This window comes from Fundulus heteroclitus, chromosome 1, assembly GCF_011125445.2.
Source record: "Fundulus heteroclitus isolate FHET01 chromosome 1, MU-UCD_Fhet_4.1, whole genome shotgun sequence".
NCBI classification, from domain to species: Eukaryota; Metazoa; Chordata; class Actinopteri; order Cyprinodontiformes; family Fundulidae; genus Fundulus; species Fundulus heteroclitus.
The window spans coordinates 3,595,144-3,617,883 of NC_046361.1; the positions used below are offsets into that span (position 1 = coordinate 3,595,144).

Consider the following 22,740-nt stretch of genomic DNA (forward strand, 5'->3'; position numbering starts at 1 on the left):
TAATAATATATGTACATGTACAATGTATGCAAACCCTCTCGCATGAGTCTGTGAAAAGGATTAATAAGATAAAAACACCAAAATAATCCTTAGTGAACAATGTCTTCCTCTTTGCTGAGGTGCTGTCTGTATCCGACTCCGCTTACGTATGTTACACAAACATGTCTGAACATGTCCTGATATGAAATAATTGTAGCTGTCAAGTGATTTCATGGCTTTCATGCTCTCTCGTGTGTATTGGCCTGGCGTGTTGATAAGGTAGCTGTATATGTCGCCGTACGGAACACTTTGCCAGCATTTCACAGACTGGCTCCATCCCTTCAGGCTTTTGCTGGACGGATCTGGCAATCTGATACCATCAACCATCAACTTACTCTTATAACGATCTTGTGATACGTTATCTAAAGAACAAAAATATGTCGAGAACTTGTGGTTTCCTTTGTTTTTGTCCGCCATTGTGTTCCCCTGTTGCCTACCAGTCCGGTGAAAAAAAGGGATCAAAACAATAGCAATGAACTGGTCTATGAGGGATTGCTGCAGAGCCATGGACAATGCAGACGACTCTCCCTGTGGCTCTACGCTTCTCCAGGAGTGAATGCTGCTTGTCGGACTTTGATGCAATCAACTGGTTCCCTTATATAGGAAATTTTTTACCAGTCTGTATAATATGATTGAATTTGACTTTGTAAAGTGCCTTGAGATGGCATATTTCATGAATTGGCGCTGTATAAATAAAATTGAAATTAAATTGTTTGAGCACAGATGGCCTGTAAGAGCAACATTGTCTAACAGCTCTGTCACACAGAGAGGAAAAAGATACTTGGTTCGAAACCAGAACAGTGGAGCCTGCTGGAACAGCTTTCAGGAACTCTCAAAGCCTTTTGAATATTCCACTGTGTTCATGAGTGGAAAGAATTACACAACAATATCTGCCATACCTCCACTTGTGAAGGGGTTACAGGAGTGATGGAGAGGGGAGTGTGCTTTCGCAGATACAGCTGCTCACTCAGTGATTCCTGCAACAGCCCTTGGCTCACGGTTTAGGAGACTTGCGTTTCTTTCACCCGCTGAAGTCCTGCATGCCCAAACTAATGTGCAAACATTGGCACTTGCAGATAAAAGGGAGATGAATGTGCAGGAGCATGGCATTTGCAGTAGCACCTCCACCAACAGCTGCTGAATCCACACCTCCTTCCCCCTGCTGGATTCCCTCTTTGCTAGCTCTGTCTTCGTCTATACCATAACAACAGAAGGGGAGGATGTTAAAAACCAAGTGAGAAATCCTTGCATACTTTGGAGAAAAGAACCTTACCAAGGGGGGGGAAATGCTTTGCAGTGGTGGGAGGCTAGCAGAGATAGGTATCCAACGTTGGCAAGGCTGGCCAAGTCCTACTTATCAATTGCTGGTACTTCAACACCATTTGAGCTTTTCTCCTCCACAGCAGGAAGCACAGCTTCAAAAAAGAGACCCAGCCTATAGCCAGGAGCATGTTGACATGCAAACATCTTTAAATTGCAATTCAAAGTTAATGAAAAAAGGGAGTGAGTAAGTGCATTTCTGACTATGTGCATCAGCAAGTATGTGTCATAGTGCCATGGAAGGTCACGTTTACGTGTATAAGAGCTTTGGACTGCTGTGTGAGTTTGGACAGCCTTAACTCATATGTCACTATGCAAAAAAAAAAAAAAAAAAAAAAAACATGTACTGCTGTGCTCTGTTGGCTGGCGCCTTGACCCTCTGGGGTGTGGGTGGTTCTTGGTGTCTGGGACTGGGTGGTCAGATGTTTGCTGGCTCCCTTCTGGTGGCTGCCTTGTGGGGTGCCCCTGGGCCTCGAGTCTCTGGGCCCATTGTTGGATCCGCTCCGGCGTTGCTGGCTGCTGGCGGAGCCCGCGAGCTACAGATCCCGGGGACTTTAGCACTGTGGCTGTTGGGGGTTTCCTATAGCTCCTTAGAGGTAAGGGACCTCGCGAGGAGCTATGAGAGGAAGCATACAGGCTCCTTTTCCTACCTCCTCTACACACTCCCCTATTCGGACAGCACTTCCGCTTTGGCTGAAGAATCCTTACCCAAAATATGTTTTCAGATGCAGCCAAAGATTACACGAAAATGTCTCGGTGTTATGCTCTTGCTGCTCTTCGGTATACAGCCAAACACTGGTCCTTTCACAGCAGGGTTTCCCCCAAAGTATTATAAGCCTGGCTGGGGGTGGTGAGTTAAGCCTTGCAGCCCTGGCTTAAGTATACTGCAATGTTTATTTAAAATGCCTCGATGTTTGATGGCAACATTAAAGTTTCCACCTGGGGGGAAACCTCCCGGTGTACATAAGCTAACATGCTAACTGTTATTTGCTCAATGCACACTACATTCCCGATGTGCCCCTCCTTCGAGCTGCATGACGCAACACTCCAAGTGTACCTCCTGCAACCCACCATGACCAGCAGGGAAAACCCTGCAGAGGGTGCAATACACTTTTAAAAATACTTTAAATGTAATGTTTTAAAAAGGAAACAAGTGATCTTCATATATTACATATAAATGTCCGTAGTTTGCGCCCAATAATGGAGATGGTCCGAATCTGGGCTGATTCCATGGGTGCTGATATCGCTGCTGTTTCTGAGACTTGGCTTTCCAAATCTGTGCAGGATAAAGACTTCTTCTTTTTCTAATCACTTGCAGCATGCTATACACTGGCAATATGTAATGCTGTGTCCCCACATATACTGATTATGTCATCTCAATTTTTTGAATAGAGGTCAGTGGAGAAATTTCAACACAGCTTTTTTTCCTAAATCTGATAAAACTTTAAATAAATTCTGACTTTCATAGGAATAACAAGGACAACATATCAATATAAGTATTCTAATTGCCCACACTGGCACTTGACATGTTAAATTCTTTTTTTGACATGTCCAGTCCATAATGCCCCAGTCTTATTGTAGTTAATTTATGTTGATCCCTTTGACAAGATGCTAAAAGGAGTCAGTTATGCCTACCTCTTGACTCTCCTTCCCACATTTTATGCCACAACTGGTCAATAATCTCCTTAAAAATACTATGACAATCAAGCTTACCTAAAGGAATGTTGACATCAATTTCATTCTTAAGAAGAGTTTCCTTGGCTAGCTGATCTTCAATCTCATTTCCCACAATGCCAGTGTGTGTCACTTTTTGTGTAGATTTAGCAGGACCTAAATCCAGACAAGAGCTAGGAAGCCGCATGTTGAGTAAATGACAGTTTATTGAATCCAGAACAACAAAACTTACGGCCAAGGGTTGGCAAAGTGACTAAAAACCAGAAGCCGACAAGACACAGGGGTAGCATAAATAGAGGACCTGATCACCAGTGAGAATGAGAATGCCTGTACACACAACTTCAGTGCCAACACTTTGCTAAAACAAGCAGAGAATGCAATAAAAAGCATTTTTAACATCACATCCAGCTAACCAACTATGTTTGGCACAGCCCAGGCATCCATCCACTGCCACATTCCTGCTGCTGAATTCAAGTCTGGTCAGTCTGATCCAAGCTTCTTTATTGCTCCAGCAAATGCTTCGTGAAATCGTTACTCTATAGATGGCAGATGTTTTTTCACTCTCCCCATTCTGTCCTATCTTGCTGATGACAGTTTGTCTCTGTATGTTTAAGGGACATCTGGGCCTGTGTCTTTAAGCTGTCAGGGGTGTAACTTTGAGAGGCATCAGGAATTAATTAGATGATGACTTGATGTCTAAAATATATATTTTTTTTATCCTGCAATTTTTTTGTGGGTGGCACCTATGTGACCATTAATGACGAGCCATCACTGGTCAATAGGACAATTATTTGTCACAAATCTATGATGGGAGAGTGGCAAGAAGCCATGAGAAGTCCCACCAAAAGCTTTCCTCAGACATGTAGGGGACATTGCAAACATATAGAGGATACTCTTTTCATATATGATTAAAACTGAGTGTGTTTGAATACCTGCAAAACAATATATGTGGAAGACAACTAATATTGCACATCACACCAAATACCATCACAGCTGTGAAATATGCTGATGCCAGCATCAGCATATTAGAGCCTGTTAGAGTCGTTACGGATAAGGTGCTAAATGCAGGGCAATCCTGGAAAAAAACCTATTAGATTTAAAAACACATGAGACTGGGTCAGAGGATCATCTTCCAGTACGATTACCTCAAACATAGAGCCACAGCTACAAAGGAATGGTTTAGACTAAAGCGTACTCATGTTACAATGGCCCATTCAAAGTCAGACCTGAATCCCAATGACAATGTGTGGCAAGATGGTCTCAAAACAATTTGACTGAGCTTGAGTGGATTTGTAACAGGGTATGGGCTAGATTGCAATCTAATGATGTGCATATCTAGCAGAGACATACCCTAACAGTATTACACTTGTAATTACAGTTGCAAAAGCATTGAGTAGCTTTACAAATCATTTATAAACTTGTGAAAATTCTATTTTTTCCTTCTACTTCACAAATACTACTGAATGTTTGTCTACTTACTTTAAAGATGTGGGTTTAAGCAATCTGACTTTATATTAGAAATACTTCAACATTTCCCTGCAGGTTCTCAAGAAGATATTGAAAACTGCTGTTGATACTGCCACAAGGAGGGGAAAACACACATCAAAATCAACATTTCAACTAAGCAAAAAAAGCAATAATGCAAAGTCCTTCCCCATGGATGAACTAGTGGGTTTGCAGTTCAAACTCACCGTGCTGCACAAACAACTTGTATCACAGCATGAGGCCACTTAATGTTGCAAAGGCAAACAAGCTTAAAAGTGCACAGGCTTTTCTAAGTGCACAGTGAGGCAATGGACTAAATAAACTTAATCTAACAGAATAATATACAGGAAATATGGGAACTGGAGCAAGTTTACTTTTAGATTTATCACATCCTCTCCCTGTGTGCTCTTTTCAACAATTCCAGCACATTAAATTTATCATAAAAAATGCACAAGGTCCCATCTACCTGAGCTTAATTTAAAAGCTTCAGTGGTATTTTGATAAAGTACACACATTAAATGTGGCTCTTTACCAGCTTAAAACCAGTGTTTTAGGTGTTTGCCTTCCTGCACACTAGTCTTAAATAAATTGGTGATGAGAAGGCCTCTGCAGTCCTTTATGGCTGCTGAGGAAGTAATGCAATCATTGATTCAGGTGTGCTGGAGCAGAGACGAGTGTAAAACTTGTTGACTGTTCTACAGTATCTGAGGAGTTGGAACGAAATGATGAAAAGAAACCGATTTTTATTACAACTAGGCATGTGCAGTTGTTCTAACATTTCAATCTGAAAAACTCACAGAGAAAAAAATGGCAATTAGAAGGATTTTATTGACACAATAATTTAAGCCTTTGGCACTCAGACCTCGGCAGGAACATTAATGCTGAATTATACTTTAATATGCATAAGTAGATGTATGAGAACAGGTATGTTCCCCCAGGTCTGAAACTGGTGGTGGAGTGGAGATAGAAGAAGTTTGTTCAGTCCATATGATGATCTGTTTAAGATAGATGTCCAACTTGATAAACACAGGTTTGCATCACTGTCCATGATGAGCAAGCTTGAAGCGACTGTGGAGAGGAAAAACTCCCCTTTGGAAAGAAACCTCTGGCAGAACCAGGCCCAACATGGTGGTCTTCTGCCAGACCAATAACGAGGTGATAAGGAGTGCTGAAGATTGAAGGGAGAAAACACTCTGATGGGTTGAGGATGGAGGAACGTCATGGAAGCTATATGAACTCAGCTACGATGGTGGAGAAGGGGTTGGGGGTGGGTTGAATCGAACATCTGATTCAAAATCCGACATGATGCGATGCTGTTTGCGCTTGCTGGTTAGCAGGCTGAGACGTGGATTTGAAGTCGCTTTTAAGATGAGCGCGGGATGCTGATTGGGCTTCATGGAGGTGCGGTTCGTAGCTGATTGGCTCACATCAGAGACGGATCGGCCTCTGATTGATGGAGGCAGGCGATGAGTTTCTTCTATTGAACTTCCGCTTTAGCTTCATATTATCAGGGGGGAAAAGTAATACAAATTGTTATTTTATCATGAAAACAATGAAGTCCACTTAATGATGTTTGCAAACCTTACAGTATGCTTGAGATTCTTTTCACCCCAATTTTCCATTGCGGGTTCTACATGAGGATCAATAAATATCAACCATACATCAATTTTCTATACCAAGTTGGTACCTACATATTTCTTGTCAAAACCCTGACAGCAGATCTCTAAGAGGTTGTCCGTCAAAAGGCCACTCTCGCTAAGAGCACAAATGGAATAATATTGAAAACCTCCCCAAACCAAAAAACCCTGTTTATGAAACACGGAGTGCTGTTCTTGTCACTTATATGACTATGAAAAAATATGAATCCTTTCCATCTTTGGCTCAACATAACTTATGCAAGCAAGTTCTCTCCAGCATAAACTTAAAGGCAGAATACCCCTCCCACCTCCTAAATAAGAGCCTACAGTCCTGTGTGAAGATCAAAGTTACATCTTCCAGCCCAAACAAGATCAGCATGGAGCTTCAGAAATGGAAGTCACATTAACAGTAGCATTTAATAGGCTATTACTAAAAAATAAGACATAAAAAAAACTGGAGCTGATATAGCTTTTTAATGTATATTTAATGTGTTTTGCCTGATGGCTGGCCGAGAAAGAAATCCGGAAAGGATGATAGCCCATTGAAATGGGCTTGTGAAAATTGTTTTTCTAATTTTATATTTCCTTTATTAAAACAGCAAAACTGCAACTATATGCTTTTATATTGAAATGTGCTGTTTATTTAAAAAAAAATTAACGGGAAGGATTAAACAAGCATGCATTGTTCAGTATTTAATTTTTTAAATGTAGGCATACACTGAAAAATTTGAACAATTATGATTATATGATTATAAAGTTTGCTGACCCCTGCACTAGAATCTTTCAATAATCTGGTGCTGTCCTGCTGTCTGCAATGACTTGCAGTATAAAGAGCTTGAAACAGTTGTATGGAATGAGTTAATTTAGTCAGGTACGTGGATGAATGCAGACAGCAGACAGAGATGTCATGCATCCCTACGGACCGGGTGTCGCCGGTATGGGACGGTGCTCGGCACTGGTCTCTGGGGGCTGGATACCCCTGTGGGGTGTCAGTACCTGGACCTGGGAGTATTGACTGTGTTTGGCAATTTCACATGTGTGTACAGCGTCCTTTCTTGTGTGTGGTTATGAGCGTTTGCATGTGTGTGGGCATTAGGGTGGGAACGAGTGATTGTGACTTTTTAACTGTGATTAGGTGCTTGTCTCATTATCACGTTGGGTTTTGGACTGACCCCTCTAATCCAGAACATCTCAGGTCTCAGGGCCATCCCAGTCAGGTTCCCTGCCATTGGTTGGTTTCTTGACCCGTGCATTGGTGGTTCTCAGTGTTTAGGGCTGGCTGCTCGGGTGTGTGCTAGCTCACTCCTGGCGGCTGCTTTGCGGAGCCTGAGCTCCCTGGCACTGTAGGAGCCCTGCTGGGGGGTTGTGTGCTCTTGGGCCTTGGGTCTCTGGACCCATGGCCGCCGGAGTCTTCGGGCTCGTCACTACAGCCTGTGGGGGCTTCTTCAGTGTATGAAAGCAGAGTAATTAATCTTATGCTAATAGACCTTGCAAGTTTAAAATATTAAGATATTTTTGGTAAAACTTTGCAAAGTATTATACAGTTGCTGCTAGAGCTGGGTACCGAATTCGATACTTTTATAGGCACCGACCAAATCCCGTTGGTATTACTGGGCACCGATACACGTAAAATCAAACGACACCACGTTTTGGTACCTAAACACATCACTGTGACACCGAGGGAGTAGAAGAGTGGGCAATTTTCCATGCCGAACATAAATACAGCATTGCATGCACAAGAGCGTGATGATGTCAGTAGCCACTGGTCCAGTCAACAAACCTTGGCTGATAGAAAACAGATACCACTCGCTAGAAATTTTTTGAGGTGAAGTACAAGGCCAGCAGCGGGAATCCTTCTAATCTGAGGAAACACCTGGTCACTGCTGCCAGTTTTGCTAATTTTTCGCTATATTTAGCGACTTTTCAGACCAATCCAGTGACCTTCTTTCAAAAAAGTGACGAAAAAACACTTTCATCTGTTATTGGTGAGGCCGTGAAAGTAACAATCGTTCTGGAGTTATTGTCTTTGGAGAGCCAAGCACTTCTAGAAGCTTCTCCAAGCAGTCTCCCAGACAGACAGTTGCCTCCTCCTGAAACTCGCCTGCAGTCAGAGCAAAGATAGCAGATAGGAAAGCTTCTTCCCTCATTTTAAATGTATTCTGCCCTGATTTACAAGATGGGATAATACATATTTTAAATATTGTTTTGTTTTTTTCTGAAACTTGTGAACTAAAACAATTCCCTGAATTTTATTCACACACAGCTTCAGTCCTGTATTGACCTCATTCACTTTGTGCCTCTGATAACTGTTGTTTTGTTAAAATGTTTTATTATTAAATTGCCTTTATTGTTTTTCAGGCAATGTATTAAAATTAATAATCTATTTAATAAGGTTAATTTGTAGATCCAAACAAGTTTATATATTGAGAAATATATATGAAAAATTTAGAGATTTTATTAATAAACTGACTTTTATTAATACATAAACACACAAATGTACCGAAATAGGTCCCGCTAAGTACCGGTATGGATTCCCAGGTACTGAGTATTGGTATCATATCAGTTCAAATGTGAAAGGTACCCAACCCTAATGGTTGTATCTTGAAGAAGTCAAAGACTTTTTCTAACCAAATCTGCCCGTAAACACAACAAATGTAGGTCTACGAATGTTATATGCTCTTACAAAGCTGCAAAAAAATTATTTCTAAAAACTATTCCAGTTTCCTATTGTCATCAATATCACTATCAGTAGATTGTGCTGTACCATGTCTTATGGAGATAGGTTTAAGTGCCATCTACTGGAAGAGGTAGCCGTAGCAAGTCAAGCCTGCTCAGAAAGTGTTAATGTGCAATTTTCAATCCCAGTGAAGTTGACTTTTAACCAGCATCGGTTCTCATCTCACTATCAAAGTAAAATCATGAGCTGTCTCCTCTCACTGTTTTATAGCTGTGTTTGTTGCTCTGTTGTTCTGTATCACCGTTTCTTCAGTCAGTTGTAATTGTATTAAATCACTTTACGATGCTTCAATTCACTGCCAAACCGTCTTAGGATTTCCATCAACAATTTTATTTTATATATGGAAGTCAATTAATATTTATCCAAGGGATGTCTGTCTGAATAAGATTTTTAAAGTACTAAAGCAAAGAAAAAAACAACAAATGTATGTACCTCAATCCAGTTCAACCAGATAATAATACTGTCCTTAATGTATAATTACGAACTCTGAAACCTTCACGACTGAATTTTTAAACAAATTAACATTTTTAAAAGGGTGGCATGTCTGCAACCCATGAGTATAGAGGAATTCCAGATATGCTGCATTACTCATTTTTGCCACTTAGAGCATACATTAACTAGCAGTGCTGGGGCTGAATTCAAGTAGGATGGACCCCAAGCAAAGTTCAATCTATGCTCCAAATAATCCACAAAGGACTATCATCCATCCTCTTTCCTGCCCTCTGTCTTTGCAAGCATCTACAAACTAGGTAATGCACAAAAATGTACCTTCTGACTGCTCAGGGTTACTCACTGTTCTGGATAGAGCCTAAATGTGTGGAGCCTCTGCTGTAGCAGGGTGCCTGTAGAAGCAGCAGGCAAAGTATTTCAAAGAAAGCAAACAAGTAATCAGAAAATACAAGCACTCTAAGAAAATTCTGTGCAAGGTGGCTGCTAACCTGGCCACTGATTCCTCAGTCTATGGATTTGGTTAGTTTTTCTTCTGTGGAGCAAAATATATCCTTGAGACTTTCCTATGCATAAATCCAATCTAAGCATCCTACAATAAGGACTTTCAGCATCAACAGCTCTGGTTAGGGATTGTTATGTAGGCATGGTGAATAAAAGAAGGAGAAGAACAAAGATAAGATGGAAGGAGATAAATTAGGAGATAAATGCAAACCTTCATAGTGATGCAGAGGACCAAGTGAGATTGCAAAGTATTGAGACAATATGTATCTAGTGATATACAATTTACAATCCAGTTAAATAAAACGATGCCTTACTTGCATAATATTAAACTATTAAAATAACACAGCAAAGACAGAGAAAGCCCAGGAAAAGCTGCAACAAAGCGGGAATAATATTTGAGTTAGAACTATAAAATTGCCATAGTTACAAAACATGATTATTACTGTCATTAAGTTCAAAAACAAAACCAAAGACCAAAATCTAAAGCCCAGCATTTTGTAAAGGGTATCCTAAACCAGTTTAGAAAGTATTATCTTAAAACAGACAACTTTCTAGGTTATTCTTATAGCATGAACCCTAGACCAGAGCCCAGAACAGCTAGCCCATCCAAAAATGCAAAGACCAAAGTGGACTTCTGCCAAAGTGGACATCTGCCATTTCAAAACATAACACAAAATGAATATCAAAAATATTCATATTGGTTTATGCAAATACTATGTTATGAACCTTTGAACCGTCATGATATTACTTACACAGAAGTCTTGTACTAACATGGGTAATGGCGTTAGGGCGCCACTAATGATCTTCCTGTGTGAAACAGGTATTTGGACTGTTAAAAGCATTTCAGGTCACAGTAATGGATATGAATCTAATTATAAAACAAAAATAAATAAATAAAGCAGATTAAGTGAAAGTTGTTTTTAGAATTTAATTTTTTTTACTCGTTTTTTGGGCTTTTTACGGCACCAGTGGCTCGTTTTTCACAGTAGGTTGACAGGAAAGGGGGGAAGACATGCGGCAAAGGACCTTGAGCCGGAATTGAACCCAGGTTTGCTTCGTCGAGGACTAAGGCCTCCGTACTTGGGCACTGCTCACTACCCCTGTGCCATCGGAGCATTTTTTTTCAAACTGCCTTACTTTGCTTATTGGTACTTACTTTGATAGGAAACATTTTATATGTTCTATTCCCGCACAAGAAGGTCATTGGTGGTACACTACTTTCATTTCTTATGTAAATACTGATATACATCCTGACATACATGAAAAACATGACACTGTAATAAAACTATAGTTGGTAGCCGTACATTGTAGCTCCGTTGCTCTCACCGTATACTTTGAAAATAGCTGAATCGCAAGAAGCACACCATGTACAAGTTTATGAGAAGAAGAGGAAGGCCTTAGTAGAAAGAAATAAGACCAGAGTGGATTTGGGAGATTTGTTTCACATGAACCCCCTGAGGAGCAAAAGAGCCAGTAAGAAGGTCTTGCCCATGCGCAGTTATTAAAAAAAGGGACTTACTTACATTTCTGTAAAAATCACTGACTCTGCCTTTAAAGGCTTATAAAACCGCTTTTGTCAGAGGTGGAGATTTAAAAAAATTAGTGATGGTGAGATGAAGCCTCATGAGGCATTGGGGGGGGGGGGGGGGGATTATGGTCAACATTTTCCCCTCAGCAGCAACACTGAAGCAAAAAGAGGTTCACGCTGCGTCTTTACGCACGATCCAGCTGCTGATGTCTCCCTCTTTTCAGCTCCATGCACTTCTAGACTGTTACAGTTTATAACATTCTCATCACCTTTCACAGCGACAGGTTTCTGAGTCAGTCGCTGACCAGACAAATTTCTATTGCTCTCGTCAGTACGCTCTGGGCGGTGAGGTGGGCGGATTTAACCCCCGTTGGTGCGCTGCGTGCAACGAATAAACAGTGGGGAAAATGCATAACTAAATACTGTAAAGGGCTTCTATAAAGGGAACAGGTGTACTGACAGGTCTGAGTTGAAGCCCCTGATGTTACTTTAAAATTATCCTTAAAAGTGCGCACCTGAATTAAAGCGCGAGGCAGCAGCCCACCAAAGCGCCACTGATTCTATGTTGTTAAAAACAAAAGAGCATGAAATACAGCTACTAACTCTCCTATTGACTTTAACTGGCACACGTTGCTACTGATGTGAGGACATTAAACGTAGTGATTCACGTTTTGAATGGTGAACGGTGATAAAACCACCTGCTCCGAGGGAAAGGGGGGGGGGGGGGGGAGCAAGCGCTGAGGCAAAGAAATACGGTGCATGTAGTTAAAAAATGCAGAATGAATAAAAACTAAACCTATAAACAGACCAAGTGGCGTTTTAAACTGCATCTGGTTAGCAGAACTGTTTTATGATCCAGCGTGCAGCCATGACTGGTTCTGAATGAACCGGTCTTCTGAAATCTGAGCCACTTCCCGAAGCAGTCACGTGGTACAGCTGGGCAGCGAGGCTTCGGACGTCATCGTTTTCGGCTCCTCCCCTAAATGAAGCAAGCCTCGATACGCGCTTTACGGAAACGTCCCCTCCATTACTCGACACACGCCTCGAAGCCTCGGCACATCACGTAACATCACTAAAAAAAAATTTCACCTGCCATAGTAGCAGGTGGGAGAAATCTTGCACCAGCCCCTATTTTTCTTTTTGTGAGTAACATTTGCCTTGGTTACCAAACACACGAGTTCAAGCTAGTAACACAATTTGTATGATTTGTTGTTAATTTTGTGAGAAATTGATTTTAAAGAAAATTAAGACTTTATCAAAAATGTGTACTTATAACAGTATATACTCCTTAACAGTTTTGTACTGTAATATGTTCCATCCATCCATCCATTTTCTGACCCGCTTAATCCCTCATGGGGTCGCGGGGGGTGCTGGTGCCTATCTCCAGCGTTCACAGGGTGAGAGGCGGGGTACACCCTGGACAGGTCGGCAGTCTGTCACAGGGCAACACAGAGACAAACAGGACAAACAACCATTCAGGCACACACTTACACCTAAGGAGAATTTAGAGAGGCCAATTAACCTAACAGTTAGGGCTGGGTATCATCTAGGATGAGCCGATTCGATACGATTCTCGATACACAGCTCACGATACGATACGATTCTCGATACATGGCTCAGCTTGCTTTGATTCCAATATCGATATTTATTACTTTGAATTAATGCTCAGTGATTCAATCACCAAAATCAGCCAAATATTATGTTTATGTTCTATTTATTGATCACAGACATATTAACAGGAAAATAAAGTGCATTTGCTTCAATGCATTTAACGTGTCACAGAAACCAAAAATGTGCCCAAACATCTGATTTTAGGGACAAAGGAGCTTCTAAAATCCTGTCGGCCGTTCCACAAATTCGTCTCACTTGCTCTCCTTCGCTGTGAACTGTAATGGTTGCGCTGTAATAACGCCCCTAGAGGTTGGGAAGGTATATCGATATTGAAAGCCAGAATATCGATATTAAATCGTTTTTAAAAATATCGATATTAATCTTTATATCGATTTTTATGCACAGCCCTACTAACAGTCATGTTTTTGGACTGTGGGAGGAAGCCGGAGTACCAGGAGAGAACCCACGCATGCACAGGGAGAACATGCAGACAGACCCAGGGTTGGATTTGAACCCAGAACCTTCTTGCTGCAAGGCAACAGTGCTGCCCACTTCGCCACTGTGCAGCCCCTGTAATATGTTCATTTTAGGTAATTAGTAACATCAAACTTTACCAAAGCTACACAACCTTGTCTCTCACAAGTCCTTTCCTCACTTTGTGGCCTCAATATCCCTAATCTGCATCTATTTCAGAATCAGATTCTGGTAGAACTTTTAATTTAAATCGTACTAAATTTATATTTCCACCACGGTGCAAATACAGTTCTCTCTGTAATGATGATACCATGAAAACTGCATGATAGCAAGTGAATTGAGAGCTTTTGAAGAAGGCCACACATACAGAAACACTCAGGTAGGCTTAGTTCAAACTTATTGATAATTTAACATTGCAGTAATATAATGACTTTATAGATGCTTAAAAAAAGTCTGAAGATGTGTACATCATTCTAAAGATAACTCCAAGAGAAAAGCACAACTTTCTTTCATTACAACAACAGATACTTAGCAACCATTCAGTGTAATCTGCTTTATCTTATTTTTTATGACTTCTTGCTCCTTTAACTTGGTATCTTCAAATCATATAATAGTGAATAACACACCTATCTCTCTTTAAATGTCCACCTACTTTAATGTAAGGATGTTTTTCATATTGCTGCTGTGAGTTATCACAATCTCACAGAATTTATACAGAAAAGCAGATTTTGCACTTTCCATCAACATCGGATGTAAAGGCACTCTCACGTTTATTGTGTCCCATATGCATCCATACAGGCATATAATTGTTACTTTAACAGATCTGAATGTGACAAAAAGCTTTAAATATTGCTCTGCTGGAGGAAAAGTGAGGATTGAGAGCTGCAATCGCAAATTAAAACATTGTTAAACCATTTAAAACTATGGATTCAATCAAGTTCATAACAAAATTGCCATTTCTTGAGTTTTCCAAGATGTATATGAATGAGAAATGTGTTAATATGAGGAATATAGGAAGAAGTAACTATGTTGTTAACATTTTAATCAGTTTTTGACATCCAATTGCGGTTTTATTGGGTGATGCACCTTCCCCTGACAGGGCATTCAAATGTCGGCAGGCATGCACGTTTTGTAATAACAGCGGCTGCTCTCATCAAAACATTGAATGGTGGGAATTTTCACATGATTTATACAATAATTTTTAAAGCTCTGTATATATTTTGACTAGTTATTGCACACTGCCTAGCCAAACAATGCTACTTTCTTTTTATGATAATTTTGATTTGTTTGTTTAACTGAGAAACTGGTCTATGAAAAGGCTCTGTATAGCATCTGAGTACCGGATATGAAATATGTCATTCACCAACCATCTAACCCTTATCCCTTGCACATTAAAAGTGAACAGGCAGCTGGATTACACCTGTAGCATCCTTTCAACGCTGACAGATTTAAATGTCCCTAATTAATCCTCTCCACTTTAGATAAAACAATTATCATCAGGGGGAAACATTTAGGTTGATGAGGTGGCAAACATTCATGATTTACGTTCATGGTGGATTTAAACAAAATAACCCCACAGCACAATAGGAAACACACACGTCAATGCACAAACTGGAATCGCCAGACACGCAAGTGTGCGTAAAGCCTTCACTCCACGGTTAAAAACCTGGCAAGCTCTTTGATGTCAATTTCTCCCTGGCATTTCCGCCTCACAAGACTATGCTCTATTAGAGCTGGGGATTCTAGAAGTACTGATGTGTAAATGCGTGGATCCAACATCCACTGTACTTCGGGCTGAAAAGATCAGCAGCGGAGACGCCAGCGAAAAGCCCCTCGCACACAGCAGCAGAAAGATAATTGCCCACCCACCTGCAGCACGGTCTTCATGGTGACAGCAGAGACGGTGGTGGTGCAGATCTTCTCCCCGTTGCGCGTGATTTGGCCCATGATGAAGAGCATCGGAATGGCGAGCGCAAAGGAAACGATCCACATTGCGCTGATAAGCTTCTTAGTGCGGCTCCGGGACATGATGCTCTTCGCTTTGAATGGATGACAGATGGCCATGTAGCGCTCCACGCTCAGGCTGGCGATGTTGAGCGCTGTGGCGTAGGAGCAGCTGTCCCGGAGGAAGTAGTAACCCCTGCACACAGCGTCCCCGAACACCCACGGATAGTGAAACCAGATGAAGTTGTAGAGCTCAATGGGCATGGAGAGGACGAGGATGAGTAGATCAGACACGGCCAGGCTGGCCAGGTGGTAGTGCACGGTGCTCTGTAGGTTCTGCAGACTCTTTTTGCTCAGCAAGGTGTACAGAGTGATGGAGTTGCCCAGAGAGCCCACGGCGAAAAGAGCCACATAGATGACAGTGACTGTCACCTTAGAGTAGATGTCAGTGTTAACCTCCAAGTCTTCTTCCTCCGTTCTGGGAGCGCCCGTGTCGTTCCCAACAGAAAACAGCGACTTATTCTCAAAAAGCCGCTGTGCCAGCGCGCCAAAGCTGACCAGGTTGCGCTCTGGGAGCGTAAAGTTTACATCCATCCTGGTTTTATATATGAAACATACAAATACATATGCAAGTTTCCCGACCTCTATTCTGATATGTTTAGTCCTCCCTGAGGAGATCCCAACTGATATGTGGAAGTCGGAGCCCAGCAGCTTTTATATTTGGCACAGAAGGAGGCGTGCTCGCTATTGGCGCTGCGCTGATGACGTGGGGATAGTTGGTGAGTGGACCCCGTGTTATTTCACCTTGGAACCGTTCAGCTACACAACTCAACATTAAAAAGGCGGCATTAATTCTGTAGGGACGGATCATCAGTACACTCAAAATTCTAGGTTAGTAGTAGCGTTTTGTAATCTGTGTGCAGATTACAAAACTGTCTCATCAAAAATGTCTGAGAGAGACAAGTCTGTCTCATTAAAAATGTCACTATGGTAACACATCAAGAATCAAGAAATGTTATTGTCATAATAAGAAAAATGGTACCATGTCAAGATTGTGTAATGGAGAATTTTAAGATAAAGGTCCCCATTACTGAGCTTTAAACTAAACCAGCCAACTACTTTACAATTAAATTGAATGAGGCTAGTCAGCACTAAGTAATTTGACTATAATTTATGTGTTGAAAAGAGCAAGCAAGCTGCATGGACACTGAAATAATCTCAGGATTTATTCCAGATTATTTTGGGCTCCACTACCACGTTCATCTGAACTAAATTGATTTAAATAAATATCCTATTAATGGTGTTGCTTCAGGCTAACTTTCAATTATAGGCGGCCCATTCATAACAATAGCCAACAGTTGTATTGGAGACTAAATATCTTATTTGTGCTGTCAAATTGTCATTGTCATTACTTGGAAATAATCTTTAAACTCTGATATGTTGTAGCTACACCACTAGGTTATCCTGGTCCACACCACACAGCTGTTTGATCAAACATGTACTCTGTCTTTATAAGTATCGGTACTAAGTAAAAAAAAAAAAAAATGGATTTTGACAACCCTGTACACTTCATATTAAAAGATTCATAATAGTAAATGACAAAGATGCTCAATAAAATACTTGACACTGTGGCAACTTTTTTTGAAGGCTCACGGTTCTTTCTTATGACAATCAAAAGATATTACCTATAACAATATGACAATATTTTACTTGGATTAATCAGGGCAAAACTAATGAGTAGAAATCCAGCACCCATTATCAAACAAATATATAATTTATGAGTGTCATTGCAAAACAGTAGAGAAGGTAACAATTGAGAATTGTTTATACTTTTTATAAAAAAAAATATATTCACCTCAGATTCAGTAGTGTAAATATTTTATAGTATTATTATGGCTTGTCTTTTGCCTGACAAATGACAAGTATTATATTTATTGTGTTTAGAATATTTCTCTTTTGTCTCCTGTTTTTTACTCGATGTCTTGAAATAAAATTTTGTTCAGATGTAAATTGTGAATGTGCAGTTGAATGCCTATCTGTCTAGGATCGTGTATTTCTATTGCCTATCACTATGTTGCTAATACGCACATTTTTCCACAAAGGGACAAATAAAAGTTTATTATATTCTTAATCAGATGTTTTTCAGTATAACTATTGATGTGGACCATACACAAAGTTTTTACAGTCCAGATAAAAATGCAAATGTGCTTTGTAGCAGCCCTGTTCAATTTTATCAGATAATTTCACTTTGGTTGATTGACCATAGTCAGCAAGGTAAGCTGCTGTAAAGCACCAAACAGGAGACCCGAAAATTGAGACAGACCAGGAGTTTATTTTAAGTGGTTTATTTTTGAAGATAAAAAATAAACCAGGGAGGCAGGAAACCACTGGATACTCGGGCAGGAACCATTGCATTAGGAGAGGACAGATTAGTGGCTGCAGGTCTCTAAGATTGTAATGAGACTCAGAAATAAAGCCACTCACCTTCTTAGTATAAAGACATGGCACTTGATTCTGTGATGTGATTGCTTTGTTACTCGGGGAAGCCAGCAGGCAGCTTTAGTAATAACGATGATGTCACAAGAGGCTGCAGCTTGTAGCAAAAGCATGCTGGCTTGAGACACTCAGTGTTATTCTGGTTGGCAGTGGCTGGAAAACAGGTTTGGGTCATACATAGACGATCAAAGAAAGGCAAGAACATCTAGGAACTAGGCACGGCTCATTGGTTGTGGTCCAGAGACCTGGTCCAGAAATCAGAATCTTGGTAGAAGTCCAGCATCGTGGTTGAGGCTGTAACAGGGCAATCTGGCAAGAAGGAAATGCTGGTTAAAAACTCTCAGCACACAGGAAGACAACGTCAGATCATCAAACATTTTAAAGACCTGGGGCCTTAAGTACGAAGAACGTGTACGCACAAAAAACATGTGGCACAATGTTTAACGCCCAACTTGTTATGTACACATTTTTTACCTGTTGTGAAAATATGTGGCAGCAATGCACTTCTTCAGTTGACAAAAACATCCCACAAAGTACTTAAACTCACCAAAATACACTGAAATATAACTCCTGTTTTATTTAACCCAAATAGCATCAAACCCGAAGTTTTTTGTTTTTTTTTATGAATTGGAGCTTTCATGGTATAAATCCATACTCACTCATAACACACTTCAAAATGACAGAAACAAACTCGATCCGATATTCCTGTTTTTGTCACATGTAGTTGTAAATGCATATGGTGTGGTTTGAGTGCCAAAATTAAGATTATTGGCACCCAGCGGTTGCTACTTTGTTGTTGTAGGAGCTTATATCGAAGCCAACTATGCTCCAGCGCTGGAAAATCAGAAGGAGAGTATTCGCTTGAGAGGCTGGTGACTAGCATGCCTTGGCTGGTCACCTGCTGAATTCCCTTCCTTTGCTGTTCTGTTCATTAGCACTGATATGGTGGCATTAGCGTTGGAATTGCTTCCATTAGCATTAGAGAGGCAAGTGAGTAGCTAGCCTTCTTCTTGTGAATTTTGTTGGCAGTTGGCAAAAACAAAACGGTAATTATTAGTATAGAGAACCCGATAATTCAACCAACACAGAGTTGCACTTAAAAGGTTTTATTATAAAATAAAAAATAAAAAAGAGTGGAGGTGGCATGCGAAAATCCAATGTGAGCAGGGAACAGGCATAACTTAGGACAGGCTGGTGACAGCGGGGATGATGGGCAGAACAGACTGATGGCGGCTGAACTGGCAGGATGCAGAGAGCTCAACAGCCAAAACTCTCCAAGGGGCTATGCATGAATCCTAAGCCTTTAAACCAGGGGTCACCATTGTTGATGTGTCATATGAAGGGCTGCAAGAACTGACATTTGAACTAGAAGAGTGAGAGTTCATCTTAATTTCATGTAAAATAAACATATTTTTTTATGCTTTGTTGTAGATCTTGTTGTTTTTAAATCTATATAAATGCAAGTGTGAATAAACGGGAAGAGTTTTTTTCAGAACAGGCATGGCATGGGCACCACGTTGGCTACTTGGTGCCCATGGGCATCTTGTTGGTGACCCCTGCTTTAAACAGTCCAGGGTCACGACCAGAGTCAAAAACCGATGAGGTATCCAGCTCACACACCTGCGTTCAGCTTTTTGACACTCCCTATTTCTTTCCCAGAAACAATCTTCACTTTAATTGGAGCAATGTAGTCAATGATGTCTAAAACTTTAGACTGAAAGTTATCTACTAGCTCATCTACGGAGTTACAGCACAAGGCTGAAGTAAAAGAGTAAGCTTGGATAAAAGTTTCTGAGACATTGTCCTTAAAGATGTGTTTTCTTATGGTGTCCCTTCGGCTAAATGAGTCACTGGAAATAATGCTTTCAAAGGTAACAGAAACGTGATCAGATAGGGCAATGTTAGTTACATTGACCTTGGAAATGTTTAGACCTTTAGTGATGATCAATTCTAAAATATGTCCGTTTGTGTGTTGGCTGTTTAACATGTTGAGTTAAATCAAAGTTTCTAAGTGTGTCACACAGTTCTTTTGCAGTTGAAGTTTCCCACAATAATCAAACAGTCATGATCAACACATATCCCAGATAGGAGATCATTAGGATCATTTAAAAAGTTAGATTTGGACTTAGGAGGCTTGTAAACATTCAAAAACATAGTTCAAACCGGGCTGTTTACCTAGAGAGCCAAACATTCCCAAAAACACCTTTTTACACTTTAATGAATCACTAAACAATGCTGCCACTCCTCCACCTTTCTTTTGCTGTCTGCTCTCTAAAAAAAATAGCAATTTAATGAATCAGAATGCTTCATTATATTGATGTAACCATGTTTCTGTTAAAAACATAACATCAAGATTAATGTCAATAATGAAGTCATTAATTAAAAGGGATTTTCCTGACAGAGAGCTAATGTTTAATAAACCCAGTTTATATGACTTAGTGGTTGATGTTGTCTCTGTGGCAGGTTGCATCTGACAGTTTATGACTTTTAAATACAATTGATTATTTCTGTTTGCTATCCTGTGAGCTTTTTTATTTTTGCCACATATCATCACAGATATATCATATCTATCTCCAACAAAAAGCTTAGACTGATGCTGGAAAGTGTCCTGTCTGATAAATTTGCCGCTAGGGCCTGGTGTGTATCACAGGCCGAGCTTAAAAACATCTTTCATGTTGTTTGTGAAACCCAGGAAGGGAGCGCATCTAGGCTTGGTGGAGAAAAAGAGGAGGTGGGTGCAGTCTGGATTTGTGTCTGTGGGGATGGAGGTTTATTGTTCACTGTGGGAGTTAAAGAGGAGCCTTCTTTTTGTCTGTTGAAATCTGGGATGAATCTTCCTGTAATTCTGATGTAGTCTCTTTCTGTGTCATCTGTCTGGTTATCTTTATCTTGGCTTGTTCGGGCTGTACTGGGCTCATCATTTCTTTTTTGCACTTACTGTACTTTGTAGGACAAAGCTGATGGGACATGGTTCACAGAAAATAAAATGTTTAAAATCAGGCGTTTTGCACCTGACCTATTTAGAGACAAACCATCTCTGTTGAACAGATTTCTTCTCTTCCAAAAGATGTTAATGTTGTCTGTGAAGGTTACAGCTGTTTGCTTGCATGTGTTTTTCAGCCATTTGTTAAGCATCAGAACTCATCCCCACAATTAATGGGCACATGAGGGCCACTGAGAAACACCTTGACATTAAGGCCATTAACTCAATTTAGCAGACAAATGTAATCCTCTTTCAATACTTCTGATGTTTTGTGATTCAGACAGTGTCACCCAAGTTTTCAGCGTTGGGTGTTCTTCCATGATCCTTGGAAGGATCTCTGTAACATTAGACACCAGGCCATAGTTCAAAGAGTTATGGCTCAGCACCTCTGTGCTCTTCTTGTTATAGTGTTTCATTCCACTCACAGATCTGTTGCACAATATTAAGGTTCTTGGCGCTGTAACTTGTTATTTCTCTGGTAATTTAGAGCGAAGATTATTCACATGCCTTTGATTGTTGTCATGGTCTCCCTGGGTGTCATGCTGAAGTGGAGTGAATCTGTTCTGTAGTGAAATTTCAACATTTCCAGTAGGTTTACTCCTTTCGTTTGTTGTGAGAACAACCCGTTGTTGTTTCACTTTTCTTGGGACACTTCGGCCAGTTTTCTTTGTCTAGGTGAGGGGTTCCTTGGTCTTTTGTCCTTGCGCCCAGAGTTTTCCACGGAGGTCTGCAGGTGGTTTTATTCTCATTTTATTCAGGGAACTGTTTGTACGCTGAATTGCTGGGCTGGTGGTCACAGTTTGGAATTACAGGCAGGGTTGTTTAATTTCCATACGCAGCGTTTACATAAGAAATTCACTTCAAGTCGGTGGATTTACAGATCCATAACAACTACTTTCTGTAGAAGCTCATCAAATTCCTCTGTGGTGAAAAGAGGCGTCTTGTGCTGATTAGCTGGAATCAGTTGGTTCTTCTCTATATCCACTTCATGTGGAGTTTTTTTCTGTAACAATGTCATTTCTGAGACGTCTTTCTAACTTCTCTGGGGTGTAAAGAGGCATCTTGTGTTGAATAGCTGAAAACTATAATAGTCCACAAGGAGGGAAAAAATTCAACTTTCTGTAGTTTTGGCAAAGAGATAAAAAGGAGATAAAAAGTTAAAAGCAGGAAAATCCAAGCAAGCAGGGAGCAGAGGGAAAAAAGCATTAGAGCGGGTGTAGAAGTAGAGGATGGAGGACAAAAAAAAGACCAAAAATTGACACAAATTAATAAATGGATCTGTACTCCATTAATGCATGTCCCAGTGGTGCAAACACCTGGTGAAACCTCTTGGACTGGATTAGAAAATCAATCATAATAAGTTTAATTGAACCTAGCCTCATTATACCTACAGTAAGAAAGTAAATGACAAGCCCAAGTGTATGAAAAAAAATTGACCTTTTTTCTGTAAGATCTTTCACTTCTTATTCAAAAGGATTCAATTAAAAAATGCAGAAGTTCAATTGAGAATGTTTTCTTTCCTAACTCTCTTTGCAAAGAGGTAATATCTTACGTGTGGAGGAAAAATGTTAGATGACAAGTGTAGACCTTACCTCAATGTATCACAATGTCCTAAGGACTTCATTTATGGCTGGGTTTTCTTTGCTAATGATCCACTCACAGTGTGCAGAGATATTATCACTGGACGGGAAGAGAGGAAATGTTGCCTTAATGGTTTCTTGGCAATAACCAGCACTGTTTAAACCAACGTTGCAAAGCAGCTTTGTCTGTTTATGGCAAACAAACATGCAGAAAACATGTTTTATTTCCCACACCAGCAACAGTGGTGCATCTGCAGATCTTACCATGCTGTGGATAACTT

The 22,740-nt window shown here is 40.4% G+C and overlaps 1 protein-coding gene across 1 annotated transcript in view; it reads right to left on the bottom strand.

Annotated features, from left to right (window-relative positions):
* The window catches only part of ntsr1 (neurotensin receptor 1 (high affinity)), a 90,388-nt gene extending 74,310 nt beyond the window's left edge, over positions 1-16,078 (bottom strand). Inside the window, exon 1 of the mRNA XM_021312956.2 lies at positions 15,326-16,078. Within this exon, the coding sequence (XP_021168631.2) occupies positions 15,326-15,994 (669 nt within the window). The 5' untranslated portion in view covers positions 15,995-16,078. The remainder of the gene's footprint in view (positions 1-15,325) is intronic.
* Positions 16,079-22,740: the final 6,662 nt, after the last annotated feature.